We start from the raw sequence: 19,552 nt of genomic DNA, 5'->3' as shown, positions 1-19,552 counted from the left end.
ATGCTTCCCTGTGTTGGTAGAGTGGTTTTGTGTGCTAGGTGTCCTATAGGGCCCAGTGGCTCAGCCTCCCCAATTACCTGAGGTGGACACTCTTGGTGCACCCCCTTGTGGGCTTTGTGCAGTCTTGTTGTAGGTATGCCTTGATTGTTGTAGGTATCACTGGGAGGAATTGACCTCCAGGCCAATTGGCAGTGAGAATCAGCTGTGTCTGCAGTGGGAGAACTTCTTTGCTGAAGACACCCTTCTGGGGCAAGACTTGCTTCAGTGGGGCTTTGGTGCTCATTGAGTCTGCCCCCTGAGTGTGTCCCTTATGGATCTGAGTTGTAATCTGGATGGTCCCACTCTTACCACTGGGTACACTGGCTCTTGGATCTAAGGAGGTGCTAATTTAGTCTCTTCCTGAGGTTACCCAGCAGGAGCTATCAAAAGATCTGCAGATTCCCCTTCCTTTTTTTGGAGTTTGGAGGTGCCCAGATGAGGCCCAGCTGTGAAGCAATGCAAGCTGCTGTGGGGCCTTGGGCCTTCTCTTGGAAGTTCTGGGTCTGCCTGGCCCAGCTGTAATTTGTTAGGTAATTTTCAGGTTGCAGATGGCCAGGGCATTCATATGCAAAAGCCTCCTCCCCAGCCTGGGTGGAACGGGGTCTCAAGGAATCAACAGGGCGGAGCAAGCAGCTATGGCAGATCTTCAGCCCACCCTAGTCTCAGTGCCCCGGTAATTTAATTGCTGCAAGCACCTCTGAGGGAAAGCCGCCCTCGAGTTCCGAGTTCTGCCCGCTGCCAGACAGTCCAGTTTCTCCCCGTATGAGTCCTGGGTCCCCAGAGACTTCCCGGAACTGGAGTTCAGAGCAGTCGGGTGCTTGTGACTCCCTCCCGATTCAAAAAGACAGCCTCGTCCTCAGGTACCAGCCCCTTTTCCGTGCGCGCTCGAGCCTCCGTACCTTTGCACTTTACTTCTGCAGCTCCTGACTCTCAGTGTGGTTTTCTCTTTCCTTCTAGTTGTAGAATTTCCACTCAGTCAGCCTTCCTGTAGTTCTGGATGATGTCCGTTTTGTCTTTTTCTTGTATTTTTGAAGTTGTTGTAGGAGGCCGCAATTTTGGTGTTTACCTATGCCGCCATCTTGGTTTCTTCGAAGGTAGCATTTTTTAAGATTATTGAAGTTTGAATAATTTTAAATGGTTCTGTGAACTTTGTCAGGTTTGTAATAGGCTATATAATTAGTGAATAATGAACATTTAAGTGCTCATTGTTTAAATATTTTGTGTTCAGGCCCAAGGAAGAAATATGACATGATCCTTGCCTTTAATGTATTGAAACACATAAAACAATAGCAAATAATACAAGATAGTGTATTTTTTAAAAATTGTGGTAGAAACACACAACAAAATGTACCATCTTAACTGTTTTTAAGTGTAGAGTTCAGTAGTGTTAAATATTCATATTGCTATACAAGGTGTTATATATTTAAATTTAAAATAATTTGTTGAGAGAGGATAAATTCTCTAGGGAAGTGGTATTCAAAATGTACTCCATGAAACCACTCAAAATCCAGTTTTATTTGAAGAAATACTTTATTTATCTATGTTAAATATGTAAATGTATTTACTTAACTTGGGCTTGAAAACTATTACTATTAGAATTTGGAGAAGGAGAAGGGTGTACTTATTTAAGGCCAGAGTAATCAGGGAAGGTTTCCTGGAAGAAGAGGATCAAGAAATGTAATTTACAAACTCGTACCCTCAGCACTTTATGATAAACTATACCTTAAGGAATGATTAGGAATTGGGTGGGTTGTGGGCAGGGAAAAGGAAAAGCATTCTACTTGAGGGAACTAGTCAAAGCTCAGAGATGGGAATGAGCATTATCTGTTTCTAGATCCATGAGAAGAACTGCATTATTAGAATTTGTCATTTATGTTGGGGGTGAATTGTATTAGAGACAATATAGTATAATGTAATAGTTCCAAAAATGTGTCATATTTACCATGAATGTTGTAGAGGAGGAAGGGAAGGTAAGTTCATATGTTATTCCTGCAAAGCTTCTCTAACATTTGAATGCTACTGTGCATTCGAAATGCTCGAGCTTATGTCCAACATATTTTATTTGACCAGAGGAAGCTTCCTCCATCTGGACACTAGTTTGAAAAAATGTATATGCCACTTAGAAGTTGTGTAACTTGATCAAGAAATGTAATCTATTAGACCCCCACTCTGAGCCCTTTATGATGATTAGATTATGATCACAATTACTGTCTGTGAAAAAGTGTTTGAAAATTCAATAAATAATGACTATGTACTATAATATGCTAATGATCGAGAGTTATATAAATGTGTAAGGGAAAGCTTATAGACCCATAGATGAGTACATGCATGTAAAAATCTTTTTACATCTTTGCTATTCTAAGTATGGTCTGTGCACATTAGCATCTCCTAGCTTGCAATCTTTTTTTTTTTTTTTTTAATATATTTTATTGATTTTTTACAGAGAGGAAGGGAGAGAGATAGAGAGTTAGAAACATCGATGAGAGAGAAACATCGATCAGCTGCCTCCTGCACATCTCCCACTGGGGATATGCCCGCAACCCAGGTACATGCCCTTGACCGGAATCGAACCCGGGACCTTTCAGTCCGCAGGCCGACGCTCTATCCACTGAGCCAAACCGGTTTCGGCTCCTAGCTTGCAATCTTATTAGATATGTATAATAACACTAGTCTCCATTCCATACCTACTGAATTAGACCCTGCATTTTATCAAGATCTCCATGTTCATATGCACATTAAAATTTGTCATGCTTTTTAACATCATATCCAATAAAACTTCATATGTCCTTGAACATTGTTATTAACTGAGAATTTGATATCTTTGATTTCAAACACCAGGTTTACCCTCTAGAAACTTCAATCTTTCATTATAGCTTTATACACAATGTGCTTAGTATCTCAGATGAGAACCATTTATATGTAAAAGATAAGTTTATGTTTATCTGAGCCCCTATGTCACTTAGAATCGATTATTGTATTCATAGAATGACTTGACTACAGATTTGAATAGAAGTTAATGTAGTTATTGTACCCTACCTATAGAGCATTTGAGAACTTTTTCACTGTGTTCCATTGCCACCGCTACTGTTTTTGTACTCTTCACCAAGTAGTTTCTTTAAGTAACCATCCTATGTAATTACTATATAATTTTTTGCATTGGACTATTATTAATTTTGCTAAGCTCAGAGTAGCCCTAGTTTTTCCATGGAACTAGCTCTTGGATTAAATTACATGATAATGTTCACCTATCATTCTACTTTTTTACGAAGTTTCTAAGAAAATATTATCCTTTTAATTTGTAATATCTGAATATGCTCAGTTATTAGAACTTAATTATGGAATCTCTTTTAAGAAATTAAATACTTTTAGATAGTTACATAAATGTAAATGCTCACTATAAAAATTAAAACAATGTAGGGAGAAGTGAAAAGCCCACCTTTTTCTCTACTTAATCCTACTCCTTTAAGATTATCTTCTGTTTGGTTTGTTTCCTTCTAGTTTTTTTAAATGTACAAGAGCCTATACACTATCTTTAAAATTTAACAACAAAAAGAGGGATTTAGGCACTGTTCTGAGCATTGACTTTTTACTCAGAAAAAATGAACTAATGTCTAGATCAGGGGTGGGCAAACTTTTTGACTCGAGGGCCACAATGGGTTCTTAAACTGGACCGGACGGCCGGAACAAAAGCATGGATGGAGTGTTTGTGTGAACTAATATAAATTCAAAGTAAACATCATTACATAAAAGGGTACGGTCTTCTTTTTTTTTTTTTTATTCATTTCAAACGGCCGGATCCGGCCCGCGGGCCGTAGTTTGCCCACGGCTGGTCTAGATCTTAATATGATTAATGTGTTTTTTGACTTTAGGGAAGAAACCCCTTTTTCTTGGAGCCAGCAATAATTATTACAATTACTGATGGGAGCAAGTTGACTACTACCAGTGGAGTCCAGGATGAGGTAAGTTATGTTTATATCAGCATGGATTATGTAAATGCAGTTTAAGACCTTTATTTTTATATGCAACTGCAGGATATTGACTGCCTTAAATAGATTCTTTTATTATTTGATGCAGTCGAGAGTCATCTGTTTTCTAGTACTCGTGTACCTTCTCTGTTGTTTGAAGCAACCATTTCTAAATTTTCCTGAATAGGAATCCCTTGTGTGAAACTATTTTGAGCATACCCCACCCCAAATATATGTGTATTTTTGAGTTTATGTGAGAGTGACAGTATCAATTCATACAGTAAATTTAGTAAAATTAATATTTTCAGGTTAAAAAATGAAGACAGCATTCTAATAATTTCTTCCCATATTTCAGTGGATTTTCATGTGCACCCCACTGTGGACACTCCTAGACTAGAATATAGCAAAGCCACAAGGAGCTTAAGACTAGGAGGTTTTTGGACATTTTTATTTGAAGTCAAATATAGTATAATAATAACTTCACCTATTGTCTACAAGCATGCATTACGCAGAGTTGGTTGTGTGTTATGTGATAGGATGAATACAGTAGAATTATTTTTAACTTTAAGCTGTTTTTATTGTAGTATTTGAATTGCTCTTGAACATTACATTAGGTTTTTAAGGTATGTTATAGGAAGGAGTTGGTTTAGACCTTTTTTCTGCCAAGGGCCATTTGGACATTTATACCATCATTCATAGGTCATACAAAATTATCAAGTTAAAAATTAGCCTGCTATATTTGCTCAAACATTTAATTAACTCACCCCCTAATGCCTTGGCAGGACCAGACCAAATGATTTCACGGGCCTTAAATGGCCTGTGGGCCAGATGTTCCCACCCCTGGTTTAGACTATTAACTGTTTGTTTGTATTTGCTTTAGAATCTTAACTTTAATTCTTATTGTATCTACAGAGGGTTTGATTAAGTAAGAAAAGTGTAATTTTTAAGTTCAATAATTTTTAGCAATACTTTTTATTTTTGTGACATTGGGGAATGTAATTGGACATGGAATAAAGACATGTGGATTCTAGTCTTCCTTCAACTACTTTCTAGCAGTGAACTAGCTACCTATTTAACATCTTTCAATCTCTATTTTGGCAATGAAATGAAGATGATAATTCTTGCCCTACCTCCTAGGATTGTTGGAAGACTAAATGAAATAATTAATGTATGTGAAAGTGCTTGGTAGGCTGTAAAAAAAAGAACATGTCCTATCATGAAACATTGGAACCAGTAAAGAATTGTGATTGTCTGATCTTGATTAGGGGGAGGAGAGCCAGAATTGTTTTGTGTGAGCAGTTGGTGTCAGAGGGAATTTAGGCTATAATTCCTGGAGATAGAGCTGAAAAGTTTAGGTAGATTAAAATTCATAATTAAATACTTTCTAGTCTATATATAATTAGTAGACTTGGAATGCTCCATAATTGACTATAATGAGTTTGGGGGCTTTTTTTTTTTTTTTTTTTTTTTTTAACTTAGTGGGCATGTGTGATACCCTGCCATTCTCAGGATCAGATAGACATTGATTATATACATGAACATGCAATAGAAGTGTTGCTTAAATTTGAAACTCTCAGTTGATTTTTTTCTACTTCACCTTCCTTTTGAAAAACTTCAGAAAGATTGATGTATTAATAGTCAGGTCAGAAATACTATTAATAGAACCCATAACAATGAACTTTTTTGTAAAATTTATAGAAGTCTTTTGACGGTTTGTTTCATTTTATTTTTCTTAATTTTTTTTTTTAAAACCTCATCCAAGGAATTTTTCCATTGCTTTTTAGAGAGAGTGGAAGAGAGAAAGAAAGACAGAAATACCGATGTGAATGAAACACATCGATTGGTTGCCTCCTGCATGAGCCCCAACCAGGTCCTGGGATGGGAAGGAGCCTACAACTGAGGCATCAAACCCAGGACCCTTCAGTTCACAGGCCCACACTCTATCCACTGAGCCAAACTGGCTAGGGCTATTCTTTCTTTCTTTTTTTTTTTAATGTATTTTATTGATTTTTTACAGAGAGGAAGGGAGGGAGATAGAGAGTTAGAAACATCGATGAGAGAGAAGCATTGATCAGCTGCCTCCTGCACACCTCCCACTGGGAATGTGTCCGCAACCAAGGCACATGCCCTTGACCGGAATCGAACCCGGGCCCCTTCAGTCCACAGGCCGACGCTCCATCCACTGAGCCAAACGCTCCATCCACTGAGCTATGGCTAGGGCTATTCTTAATGATTTTGATTTGTAGTTGTGATGACTGAAAATGTATTTCTATTTTCTGTTGTGAGATAATCTACTCAAGGTGCTCTGTCTTACTACCTTTCTGGACATGCCCTTTGGGTTACAGTATATTTTGTTTTCATACATCTGGATATTTAAAAATATATATATATACATATTTATACATATGTGTATATGTATGTGTGTGTATATATATATATTTATTGATTGATTTTAGAGAGGAAGGGGGGAAGATAGAAACATCAATAATGAGAGAATCATTGATCGGCTGCCTCCTGCATGCCTGCTACTGGGGATTGAGCCTGCAATCTGGGCATGTGCCCTGACCAGGAATAGAACCATGATCTCCTGGTTCATAGGTCGATGCTCAACCACTGATCCATGTTGGCAGGGCAAGGATATGTTTTATTTGTAATTTTTGTTTTGTAGGACCTCTTGTACCTTTTAAAAATATCTTGAAATATACATGGATATTGAAATTGCTTACTTTTCTTCCTAGGTTTTTGGGAAGGATGTTGGAGAAATGAGACTGTGTGTTTACAGTGACCGAAAACTACCTTGCTAGTAGCTTGGGAAATTTTCCTGTGGGCAAGGATCTTTTACACTATTTAGCATAGTACTGATAACAGAGCTTACATTAAACTTCTTCTCTGAGGTGGATGATTCATTTGTATTAAGGCAGAGTTTTATTTTGGTTATGTGGTTGCATTATAGGTCTATGAGTTGTTTCAGTTTTCAAGTTTAGGAATGAATATCTTTGATCCTATGCATGTTTGGTTTTCAGTGTCCCAATAAGTGGGGCAGAAAGACAATATATCCCAGATGTGCATATTGTTGAAACTTAATTTTTGCTAAAATGTTGTGAAATATTGGTTTGTTCTAGCCCAAATAATTAAATTATGTGATTCATTTTAACGAGCCTTTCAATTCATAAAAAGCATAACAATGCTTCATGTTTTTTTCATGTATGTGTTTGTGTGTGTGCGCATGCGCGCACATGCGCACACTACATATGATCTGTACTGTTATAATTTCTACTTGGGAATAGCAAACAGAATTTTGCCTTTATGTCTCTTTTCTTCAGATCTCTTAACCTTTGCTTTTGGCAGAATTTGATTCCTTTTCAGATTTATTGAATGAATGAAAATATCAGTAATTTTTCACATTAGGTATGTGTGCATATAATTCTTGCCTACTTGTGGCTGCTATTGATGTGACCTATTACTATTTATGGTGTTGTGCATCCCACCCATACAATATCTTTTGCTCCAGAATTACATTATCTCGCATAGTATATTATAACTGTTCTGTCAGTGCTGTTTTTCAGGAATAAGTGTTCCTGCTGCTTTAAAATCATTTTTATGGCATATAAGTAAACTTAGAGCTCATTTAATCATAGTATTTATTTTATAAATGGGGAAATTGAGATCCAGAAAGCAAAGTAATTCACTAAAGTTTGTAAAATCTGTTATTGTCAAAATCTGGATTAGAATTTATCTAAATTCCAAAGACACTCCAGCCCCTCCAGACCAGTGCTTTTTTCCCTGATGTATCTATTACCGCTCAGACTCTGTTTTTGTGTGTTCTTAAAATTATCTTTTATTTACTTGATTTCCTGTTTATCTCCTTCAGCTTTTATGCAGTTGTGACGATGGTATTATGTTCTTAGTCACACAGTGTATCTTGAATGACTATTTTGGCCAGAGCATTTCTAGGCAGTGAGGATAACCAAGATAAATAGGGTGGATTTCCAGTTTTCAAGTTCACAGTCTTATGGGGGTGATCGCCTATTAAATGGCTTTAAGAATGATAAAATAAAGACACATTCTAAGTGAATGGGAGCATTGAAGAGGGAGGGTAATTGTAATATTAGCTATCTTGTATACATGTCAAATCCTGTGTAATATGAATTTTTATAGTCATTTAATTTTTATTCAAGGATCTTGCAGATGATTTGGTAGAGGATGTGGCTTACAGTTTATATCTGTGAAGTTATAAAGCCTGATAAAAAGTTGTTTTAAGCCTAGAAAATAATTAATGGGAAAACTTGGTGCAATAATTGTCTCTTGAGGTGGTTAACTTTATGCAGGCCAGAATGATCCAATTATAACTTGTTTGTCAAAATAATTATAGGGCTACTATTTATTTTGTGACAGCTCATTTCTTAGTGTGTTCGGATTTAGAAGAGTTGCAGCTTTGGACTGCGGACAAAAATCTTGAGGTGTATATCATCATTTTACCTTAATTCATGACTGTCTTTTTGGCCTCCTTTAATGAAAAGTCCAGGCAATTGTTTGAGGTGTCATAAGTGTGTTTATAGTGTAGCATTTGTGATAACTCTGTAGGACTTTTGATAACTGTTTGTGTTGGAAAAGTATGTGTGTATTTTAAAATATATTTTTTTTCTTTTTAAATGCAGCTATTTGATATAGTTGGATGTTTGCAATATTTTTACCTACGAGGAGTAAATTAGATGGGACTTTGAATTCTGATACACAAGAAAACAATATTGTTTACCTCCATAGTAGTAATCTTTGATGTTGGTAAACATACTTGCGGCCAAATAATCATAGTACCATTCAGCGTGTTATATTATTGATGTGTCAGATGTTTTGGTAGAATTACCAAATTATAGAGTTTTTGGAAACATTTTTTTCTGCTCTTGTTTCCTGCAATAATCCTCTTAAGAACTGTTTTGCAATGGAAAACTGTTCTGTACTATGATTCCAAGAGCAGGTGGCTAACTATATTGCTCAATAAAGCAGCCAGAAGAAATCCTGCCAGTACCTTCTTGGTGACGAATGACATTACAGGAAGTGTAGCAGTTATTTTTCTCTTCCTTGAAAGTGCTAATAGTAGTATTATCTTTCAAATATTGAGATTTCTATATGCTGAAGAATCTGCATCTCTATCAATGTTATAATTGCTTTGGAAGCTAATGTTTTAGAGAAGATATTAGCAGTAAAAAAAAAAAACACCACAAAAAACAAACCCCTGTTGGTTTTTGACATTAAAAGTTTTGCTTTTAATGAGCTTCCCCAGCTTTTTAAGAAGAACTAGGGCAACTATTATAACTTTTTGGCAGATGTTCAGGAAGGGCATGCGTTTGCAGGAAAAAATTGTCTGAGTAATCTCAGCTATGTTTTAACTTCTCAGTTTTCAAAAGTTGATGCAGATGTCCCATGAGTCTTTGAGTTGTTGATTGTCATTAGTGATTTTTCTGGATCATTGCTGGGGATTGTAGATAGTTTTACCTTTAACAAGGATAATCTATGATTAGAATCTATAGTTATAGTTTGTATTTAACTCTTCATGATCTGTTACTGATTAATAGGACAGTCCAGAATTTATTGAAATCTGTTTCTAGTATCTGAAATAGTTCAGATATCACATCTCTCTTCACCCTATAAAATGTTTTTATTTCACTAAAGTTATTAAAAATATGTGCCAAACGCTGTCAAAACTTTTTAAATTGTGTCAGGAAAGACTTTAAACATATATTTAAAATAGTTATTTTTCTCCCAGTATTCTTAGAATTTGGGGGTACTTTTTCTTTCTTTTTAAAAAAGACCACTAAGGAATCTTGAAAGATGTCATTGTAGTATGATAGAATATGTCAAACAGATCTGTGTGTAAATGTGTTTCTGCATTTTCATGTTTCCTCCTTAATAGTGGTGCCTGTTCATATTGATAGTAGTAGGGGCTCAGTAGCAGTTTCAACATTAGCTCCTATTTTACTGATCTGTGATTCAAATGTTCTAAACATATGTACAATATTGCTGTATATGTTAGTCTCTATCAACACAACTTTTCAGGAACATTTAATAAGAATTTGTTGGATGCAGTTAATTATTATTTTTTTACCCATATTTTTGGCCCTGTTCTCTCAACTCTTGATTTATTTTGGTGTGCTATAAAAAATATATCTGCAATTATGAGTATATTAAAAATCCTATATAATAAAACCCTAATATCCAAATCAACCGAACAGCAGAATGACCAGTTGCTATGATGCACACTGACCACCAGGGGGCAGGCACTCGATGCAGGAGCTGCCCCCTAGTGGTCAGTGCGCTTCCACAGAGGCAGCGCCTCTCAGGCAGAAGCCAGGCTCACAAACAGTCGGGCAGTAAGAAGCAAGGGGTCCCTGACTGCTAGAGGGATGTCCGCTTGCCGGCTTAGGCCCGTTCCCCCAAGGGGATTAGGCACAAGCCTGGATGAGGGTCCCCCCTCCCCCATCCAGTGCACGAATTTTGTGCACCGAGCCTCTAGTATGTATAAAAAGTGCATAATTAAAAGATGATGATGAAATATTTCAATTTAATACCTATAGTGGATTTTCAGCAATTCACATTTGCAATACTCTTTTTTTTTTCAAGGGCTTGTGTAAAGGGAAGTTCTTAAGAATTGCCTCTAGACAAACACTATAATAGAATAATTAAAAAGAAACGCTGGCTGATTACTCTAATGAAACTATGTAGCTACAATAGCTAGTTTATTATCTAGAAACTTATGGTAAGATATCACAACATTGTTTTCATTCAGAGGGTGAAACAACTTCACCCTGAATTTGTTAGCCTGTCAGAGCCAGCAAGCAATAAGCAACACTGTACATGTAAGGAAAATTTCTGATTCTAGCTCTTCCACATATACTAGTAAACTACTGTGATATTTAGAATAGTAGTTTACAAGTTGCTGCATAATAATCACCTAGGATGTTTTAGAAAATATACCGCTAATTCTGGAAGTGTTGGTTCAGTTGACCTGGGCACGGACCTGTGGATCTGCATTTTTTGAAGTATCCCAGTTGATTTTGATGCACAGATTTAGAAACTATAGTTTCAGAGCACAGTATAACTATAAATGAATATTTTTAAAAACTGCTAAAAATACATTTGAAAGTGAATACTTTTAACAAAACAAGTTAAAACTGTTCTGACTTACACAAAGACCATCAAAATATTTTAAGAAAATTAATTCTTAACCTTTAGAATTGTTAAACTTGTAAAGGAGTTTCCAAGGGATATGGAATAGGCCTTGTGTGAATATTTTATATTGTGTTTGGTCTGCTTTAGAATCAGTTATTGGGTAGCCTTGAAATATTAAATTATGTGCTGACTGTAATCTGTATTTACTGCTTCTGGCTTGCTGTATTGAGGAAGATCTTAGACCCTGAGTAGGAGATGGGGTAGAGGAGGAGAAGGTAAGAAAAGGGGAGTAATTAATTCATATTCTGTCATGTGCTTGCTATCCCTGGCTTAGGAGTTTTTATCCAAAGGACTACTTAGTATTCTGTTATCCTTATTATGCTTTAATTCCTGGTTTGGATGTCTATAATTAGCATTATTTTACACAAATACACACACACACACACACACACACACACGACCCAGGTGGGCATAGTTACGCTTATATTTGCTTTCTGGTGAGTTGCTACTAAAATGCCCTTTTGTAACAGTTTGTTCTGATTTTGAATACTTTTTAAAAAAATTTATCTTTATTGTCCCCCTTTTTTCCCCATTTACCACCTCAACCCTGAACCCATCCCTCCCCCCAGATTGATTTTGAATTCTTAAAAGTATATTTAGATTAATTCAGCAATAATTTTTCTTGTGATGCTTACTAACTGGTTGTATACAAGAATATTGGCACACCATTTATATTTAGAATTACTGTGTTCTAGATACTGGGAACACAAAGATAGAATTAAGCAAGACTCTTGCCCTTAGAAGACTCTTGCATATTGCCTGGAGATACGCAAGTAAACAAGCATACAAGCATTTGTAATAATGCATTGAGATAAATCTCATGGCATAAATAAACTGAATGTTCTGAGAGAAATGAAGAGAGGAGCTTAGCTTTGAGGCTTGGGTAAGGAATTGAGCTGAAATTTCAGGAAGAGGGACAGTGCAAAAAAATGTATGAAGGTATGAAAATAGTGTATTGGGCAATTATGAAATATATTAGAGGCCCGGTGCACAAAAATTTGTGCACTCGGGGCGGGGGGGCCCTCAGCCCGGCCTTTGCCCTCTCGCAGTCTGGGACCCCTCAGGAGATAACGACCTGCTGGCTTAGGCCTGCTCCCGGGTGGCAGAGGGCAGGCCAAATCCCTAGGTGCAGCCCCTGGTCGGGCTCAGAGCAGGGCCGATTGGGGAGTTGGGGCACCGCCCCCTGTCATGCACAGAGCAGGGCGGATCAGGAGGTTGCCATGCAACCCTCAGTCATGCTCAGGGTAGAGCCGATGGGGGGTTGGGGCACCGCCCCCTGTCAGACTTAAGGCAGGGTTGATGGGGAGGTTGCGGCGCCACCCCGTCACTCACAGAGCAGGGCCAATCAGGGGGTTGGGAGCTTCCCCCTGTCACGCACAGAGCAGGGCCAATTGGGGTTGGGGAGCTCCCCCTGTCATGTACAGAGCAGGGCTCATCAGGGGGTTGAGGAGCTCCCCCCTGTCACTCACAGAGTAGGGCCGATAGGGGAGTTGGGGCACCGCACCCTGTCACACAAAGAGCAGGGCGGATCAGGGGGTTGGGGCGCCACACCCTGTCACACTCAGGGCAGGGCCGATGGGGAGGTTATGGCTCTACCCCATCACACACAGAGCAGGGCCTGTGGGGGGCAATTGGGGCGCTGCCCTCTATCACCCACAGAGCAGGGCCGATCAGGGGTTTGGGGCACCGCCACTGTCACACTCAGGGCAGGGCCGATGGGGAGGTTATGGTTCTACCCCATCACACACAGAGCAGGGCCTGTGGGGGGGGCGGGGGGGTTGGTGCGCCGCACCCTGTCACACACACAGCTGGGCTGATCAGGGGGTTGGGACACCGCACCCTGTCGCACACAGAGCCGCAGGGCGATCAGGGGGTTGGGGAGATCCCCCCTATCAGGCACAGAGCAGGGCTGATCAGGGGGTTGGGGCGCCTTCCCCTGTCATGAACAGAGCAGGGCAGATAGGGAGGTTGTGGCCCCGCCGCCTGTCACACACAGAGCCGCAGGGCGATCAGGGGGTTTGGGCACTGCCCCCTGTCACGCTGATCCCGGTGCCAGGAGGCCTTACGGCTCTGCTGATCCCGGTGCTGGGAGGCATATTACCCGTTTACTATATAGGATAGAGGCCTGGTGCATGGTTGGGGGCCGGCTGGTTTGCCCTGAAAGGTGTCCTGGATCAGGGTGGGGGTCCCCACTGGGGTGCCTGACCAGCCTGGGTGAGGGGATGATGGCTGTTTGCAGCTGGTCACACACCCTTCAGGGTTGGGGGTTCCCAACTGGGGTGCCTGGCCAGTCTGGGTGAGGGGGGGCTGAGGGCTGTTTTCAGGCTGGCGGGTGACTGAAGCTCCCAACTGCTCCTTTTTTTCTTTTTTCTTTTATTCTCGGCCAGCTTTAGCTCTGAGGCTCGGCTGCTGAAAGCAGGTATCTGGTTTGTTTGGGTTCTATAATTGAAACAGTGTTTTAACTCCAGCTCTGAGATCCCGGCTGGCTGAAAGCAGGTTTCTGGAGTTTGTTTAGATTCTATATTTGTAACAGTGTTTCAAACTGCAAGCTCAGAGGCCGGCAAGGCAGGCGGGGAACATTGGAGTCCTCCGTCACTGAAGCAAGCAAGCCTCATGATCGCTTCAAGCTGCCTGGCTGCCAGCCGCCATCTTGGCTGGCAGTTAGTTTGCATATCTCGCTGATTAGCCAATGGGAAGGGTAGTGGAGGTACGGCTAATTACCATGTTTCTCTTTTATTAGATAGGATGAGTGAAATATAGAAATTTTAGGTAGGAGGCATGGATGCTTGAAATATAGGCAGAGGCCAGATGATACCACCCTAAGGAGACAATATAAATCTGTTTAACATTTACAAAGGAGGTATTGAAGATGCTAAGCAGGTGAGTAACACAATCAGTTTTGCATTTTAACAAGCTTTTGCTACCAGCAAGGTGACAGAAGAGTTGTAAACAGGGAAGAATTAGCAAACTGCATGCAACAATTCAGGAAAAAACATGGGGTATGCTACAATTAAGCTAATGCTGGATAGGAAGGCAGAAATTTTTGAGAGATGACTCAATAGATAATACTAGTCAAGTCTTGAAAGATGGCAATCCTGCCTAATAAAGAGGTAATATGCAAATTGACCATCACTCCAACACACACGATGGCTGCCCCCATGTGGACACAAGATGGCCGACGAGGAGGGCAGTTGGGAGGAACCAGGTCTGAAAGGGAGGGCAGTTGTGGGGGGTCAAGCCAGCAGGGGAGGGCAGTTGGGAACAAGGCCTGCAGGGGAGGGCAGTTGAGGGCAACCAGGCCAACAGGGGAGGGCAGTTCGGGGCGACCAGGCTGGAAAGGGAGGGCAGTTAGGGGCAATTGGGCTGGCAGGGGAGCAGTTAGTCATCGATCAGGCTGGCAGAGAGTGAATAGGGGGTGATCAGGCAGGCAGGCTGAAGCGGTTAGGGGCAATCAGGCAGGCAAGCAGGCGAACAGTTGGGAGCCAGCAGTCCTGGATTGTGAGAGGGGTCCCAGATTGGAGAGGGTGCAGGCTGGGCTGCGAGACACCCCCCGCCCCCATGCACAAATTTCGTGCACCGGGCCTCTAGTAGCAGAATAAAGCCGTATTTGACAGGAGATTTGAACCCCAGGACTTGGGCTTCAGAGGGTTCTGTGAATTCCCTGAAATCTTATTTACAGACATTGTCCATCTGTGTGTATGTACATTTTTCTCAGGGACAGAGGTTAATAGGTTTAATCATATCTCAAACAAGTAAAAAACAACAACAAAGCCACAACAATTGTGCAGTATTTTGAGGTTTCCAACTTGGGAATCTATGTGGATGTTGGTAGGGTTTACTGAATGGGGGATATTGAATAAGTGGTAGAAAGGAATATAAAACAACTAGAGGCCCAATGCACGAATTCATGCATGGGTGAGGTCCCTCGGGCTGGCTGGGTGGGGGTGGGAGGGAGTGGGACCTCGGGTGGTTGGCCAGCCAAGGGAGTTTGGCTGTAGGAGCGTACTGACCACCAGGGTGCAGCTACTGTATTGAGCGCCTGCCCCCTGGTGGCCTGTGCATGTCATAGTGACCGGTCGTAATGATCACTTAGGCTTTTATATATATAGTTTGATAAATTAACTATCTTAAGGGTACAAATGTTTTTTTTTTTTTAAATATATTTTATTGATTTTCTTACAGAGAGGAAGGGAGAGAGATAGAGAGTTAGAAACATCGATGAGAGAGAAACATCGATCAGCTGCCTCCTGCACATCTCCTACTGGGGATATGCCCGCAACCCAGGTACATGCCCTTGACCGGAATCGAACCCGGGACCCTTCAGTCCGCAGGCCGACGCTCTATCCACTGAACCAAACCGGTTTCGGCGGTACAAATGTTTTAAAGGAGTTATGAGACAACTTTTAAAACAACTTCAAAGATTTTTTTTTTCCTTTTAATATTATGTCCTAGGAAAAATATTTTGTATTTAAAAACAAATAAGTACAATTTTCTCTGATTTCCAATAATTAAAATTTTTATTTTGTAGCTGATTGAATAAGTCTTAAGTTATCTTATTATTTATCAGATATTTTGGGTTTTTAAATTTAAGGCCATAGTGATGTCAGCATTTAAAATCGGTTATTTCAAACAAGCATGAACATTGCAATTCAGAATGCTAGGACGGGCGTTGTGCCTGGGGTTATGCCTTGTGCTAGTGTCAAGTCAGTAAAAGAGGATATAAGATTAAATCCTTTTCTATTTATTAGAATGTAATTTAAAAGTAGTAGTAGATTGGCTTTAACTGTATTGGCAATTTTCTGCCAGTTAGCCTGTGTGGTGTATTTCATTCCTCTTTAAATCAGATTACAATTTGGGCATGAAAAAATTGAGTACTTGGTCTCCTGATGAGGCACAGTCATATCAGCCTTCAGCTGCTAGTCATTTATAAATACAGTAAAACCTCGGTATAATGGACTAATTTTGGCAAGGGAATGTCTGTTAAAGCCAAAAGTCCGTTATATAATAAAGTGGGTTTTCCAAATGCATATGTTAAAAATTTGTCAAATTAGTTTACCTGTTTTTACTTATGTAGACACGTTTGTGTGATTATGTATGAAAAATTTAATTTTACAGAGAAACTTTCTATATGTATTGCTATAATTTTAAATTTATACTAAATAGGTCTGTTGCCGAAACCGGTTTGGCTCAGTGGATAGAGCGTCGGCCTGCGGACTGAAAGGTCCCAGGTTTGATTCTGGTCAAGGGCATGTACCTGGGTTGCGGGCATATCCCCAGCGGGGGATGTGCAGGAGGCAGCTGATCGATGTTTCTCTCTCATCGATGTTTCTAACTCTCTATCTCTCTCCCTTCCTCTCTGTAAGAAAATCAATAAAATATATTTAAAAAATAAATAAATAAATAAATAAATAGGTCTGTCAATGTGTACATTCACAACTCGCCTCGAGTAAACAAAGGCACACAGCTGAGGCGTGGCTTAGCCCACCTGGGAACATCAGCCAACACATGTTAAAACTACTGCAGAAAGTCACACCACAGGACAACAGACTCAATTACCACGTATGCGGTGTGATCATGTGCTAATCATTCTCCGAACATTGTTTAGGAGCAGTGAACCTGGGATTTAAATATGTAGACTATAGTTGTAGATTTGTAATATACATTTATGTCAGCGATATTACTACAGCATTTTTTCTAACATATGGCCTACTTGCTAAAATTTGTTAAAAATAACAATGAATTGGTAACAAAAAATATAACCTGTTAATTTAATTATAAGCATATCTTGGTTAAAACCATTTTAAAATTAACAGGGTGTTGATTTTCAGATATGACATGGATTGGAAAATTGGTTATATCTGGAGTCCGTTAAAGCAAGAGCTTACTGTACCTTCATTATACTTTCTTAGCTGTATTCCATAAATATTTTATGTAATTCCCACTTTCAAGTGTTCTTTTCAGATATAATGCAATAGATATAAAAATTTTTAAATTTCTGTATTAGGAATAAACTGTGCAGTGACTGGAAGATATTGAAACTGATTTTTACTTCAAGGCAAGGCTACATTTTGATCTAGACAAGGCTATTTTGTTATATTTTTCCCCACGCTCTGTCTTTTCAGATTGAATTACTGATTGTCCCTGCCCCCCCCCCCCCCTTTGTTTTGTTTGTTTTGGTTTTGATGTTTTTTTTCCTTTCAGCTAAAGGAGCAGCCCAGTGGTTTTCAAGAAGTGCCAAAGTGCACTGACTGTCTCATGATGACTGGTGCCTCAGGGAGGGTCATGATTCCTGGATACAGGATCGACCTGATCCTGGATGTCACTTCAAGCAGTCAGATCGTGGGGAAAAGCCTTGTCTAATGGCTAGCCTTCCTCAAAAGTCTGATGCTAGTCATCTCGGAAGGCCTCAGAAAAAGCCTTAAAGGTGAGCAGAGTAGAGTGTAGTTCTCTCTGGGGGCTGTGACTATTTGTTGGAGAATATGATTCAAGATAGAATAACATCCCTAACCTGACAAATCCAGGCTCAATTGGTAAATTAACTTTAGTTTATAAATTTGTTGATGATGATCAGACCCCAACTTTTTTGAGTTATTAGAAACTACCCTTCTAACCTTAAGATCTATAAAGGGAGGGATTCGGTATTTCCTGAGCCCTTCAGAACCTGAGGTTAAAAAAACAGCTGTCTTTGTAGCAGTTTGGATTTATGTGGCTCATATTTTATTGCCTTCAACTTGAAGTATATTAAAACTGCCTGGCATAATTAAAATAACATTTTTAGCTTTATGAAAAATTCTTTATAGGTGTTTTGAGCAATTTAGTTTGGAGCAGATTTAAATCCAGGGCTCTCTCTCTGTGTTTTATGCACTTATATATAATAAACTTGTTCATATACTAGGCTTTATTGCTAAATTTTCAAACTCTAAAACCTGTCCTAAGAGTTTATAGGTTGTTGTTTTTTTTTAATGAGTCTCTGATATTAGAAAAAAACAATAACACGGGCATGCACCATCCCCAATTTGAATGTGCATTTTTACATTTAGAAATTATATATGTCACTGCTATATTAATATTTTAAAAACATGCAAAAATGTTAAAAAAGATTAGGTAAAGAAAACTTACGCAAAAGAAGTTCTGATATTTTCTTTCACATCATTTGTCATGATGTATACTGGGGTTGGCAAACCATTTTTAAAGGACCAGAGAGTAAATATTTTAGGCTTTCAGCCCATATGGTTTCTATTGGAACTACTGGATTCCATTGTAAGGCAAAAGCAGCTATAGACAATATTTTAAACTAATGAATGTGGTTGTCTTTAATAAAATTTTATTTGCCAAAACAAGCTGTGGGCTGGTTTTGGCTGGTGTGCTATTGTTTACTGACCCGTGGAGTATATCCTGTTTGGTTGGCCACCTGCCTAGACCTTGAAATTGTATTATACTGCTTTTGTTAGTTATTTTTCACCAGCAGTTTTAGAGTGCATTTAATCTTTCTTATACTGACTGAGCAGAAGAATACTAGTAGTCAGAATGCGTTCAGTTTAGTTGAACAAATACTTATAGGAACACCAGTGATTCAGGCACAAGGTTAGGTGCTGATATCAGGAGTTTGAAAGACAGGTAAACAGTAGGGCTTGGTGTAAAAAGTAAAATATTACAGCACAAGCTGTTGAGAAAGTGAGGCTGGCACTGGGAAATGATGTTTCCTGTTGGACTTTGAAAGGTTGTGATGTGGATGGGTGCAAAGGCATAAAGGTGATAAAAGCGAACGTGGGGGAACCGTATATTACCTCAGTTTTGACAGTTGGCAGAGTGTTTGAGAAAATAGCAGCAGGAAATGAAAGTGGACAGATTGGCATGGCCTATATCGTGTATGCTCTTCCAAAGAACTTGTACTTTGCCTTAAAGGTTGATGGTAATCATTGAAGAGATAATAGTACTGGAGAAACTGATCAGATTTAGATTTTAGAATGATAGTGGCAGTAGTAGGGAATATACAATGAGATGTTTTTGACAACTCATTTTTTTTTTACCTCCTTCTGAAAAAGGACACCATTGTTTATAGGTTGTTTTGCATCAGATGTAACATAAACTTGGAATATATTTAGCAGTAAAAAGGAATGAACTATTCATATTCTACAATATGGATAATCCTCTAAAAAATATGCTAGATACAAAAGACCATATATCATATGATGCATATTCTATATTGCCATTTTTTTATGGAATGTCCATAAAGTAGATTAGTGGTTGCCAGGAGGTGGACTGCGGACTGACTGCAAATGAGCAGGAGGGATCCTTTTGGGATGTTGAAATGTTGTAAA

The 19,552-nt window shown here is 39.3% G+C and overlaps 1 protein-coding gene across 1 annotated transcript in view; it reads left to right on the top strand.

Annotated features, from left to right (window-relative positions):
• The window catches only part of INTS6 (integrator complex subunit 6), a 119,878-nt gene that overhangs the window by 26,567 nt on the left and 73,759 nt on the right, over window positions 1–19,552 (top strand). Inside the window, exon 4 of the mRNA XM_081082813.1 lies at window positions 3,909–3,998. Within this exon, the coding sequence (XP_080938939.1) occupies window positions 3,909–3,998 (90 nt within the window). The remainder of the gene's footprint in view (window positions 1–3,908; window positions 3,999–19,552) is intronic.

This window comes from Myotis nattereri (genome assembly GCF_964212035.1).
Source record: "Myotis nattereri genome assembly, chromosome: 2".
Classification (NCBI taxonomy): Eukaryota; Metazoa; Chordata; class Mammalia; order Chiroptera; family Vespertilionidae; genus Myotis; species Myotis nattereri.
Note: the sequence above shows the minus strand (reverse complement) of the source record. Positions and strands in the feature narration are given on the sequence as shown.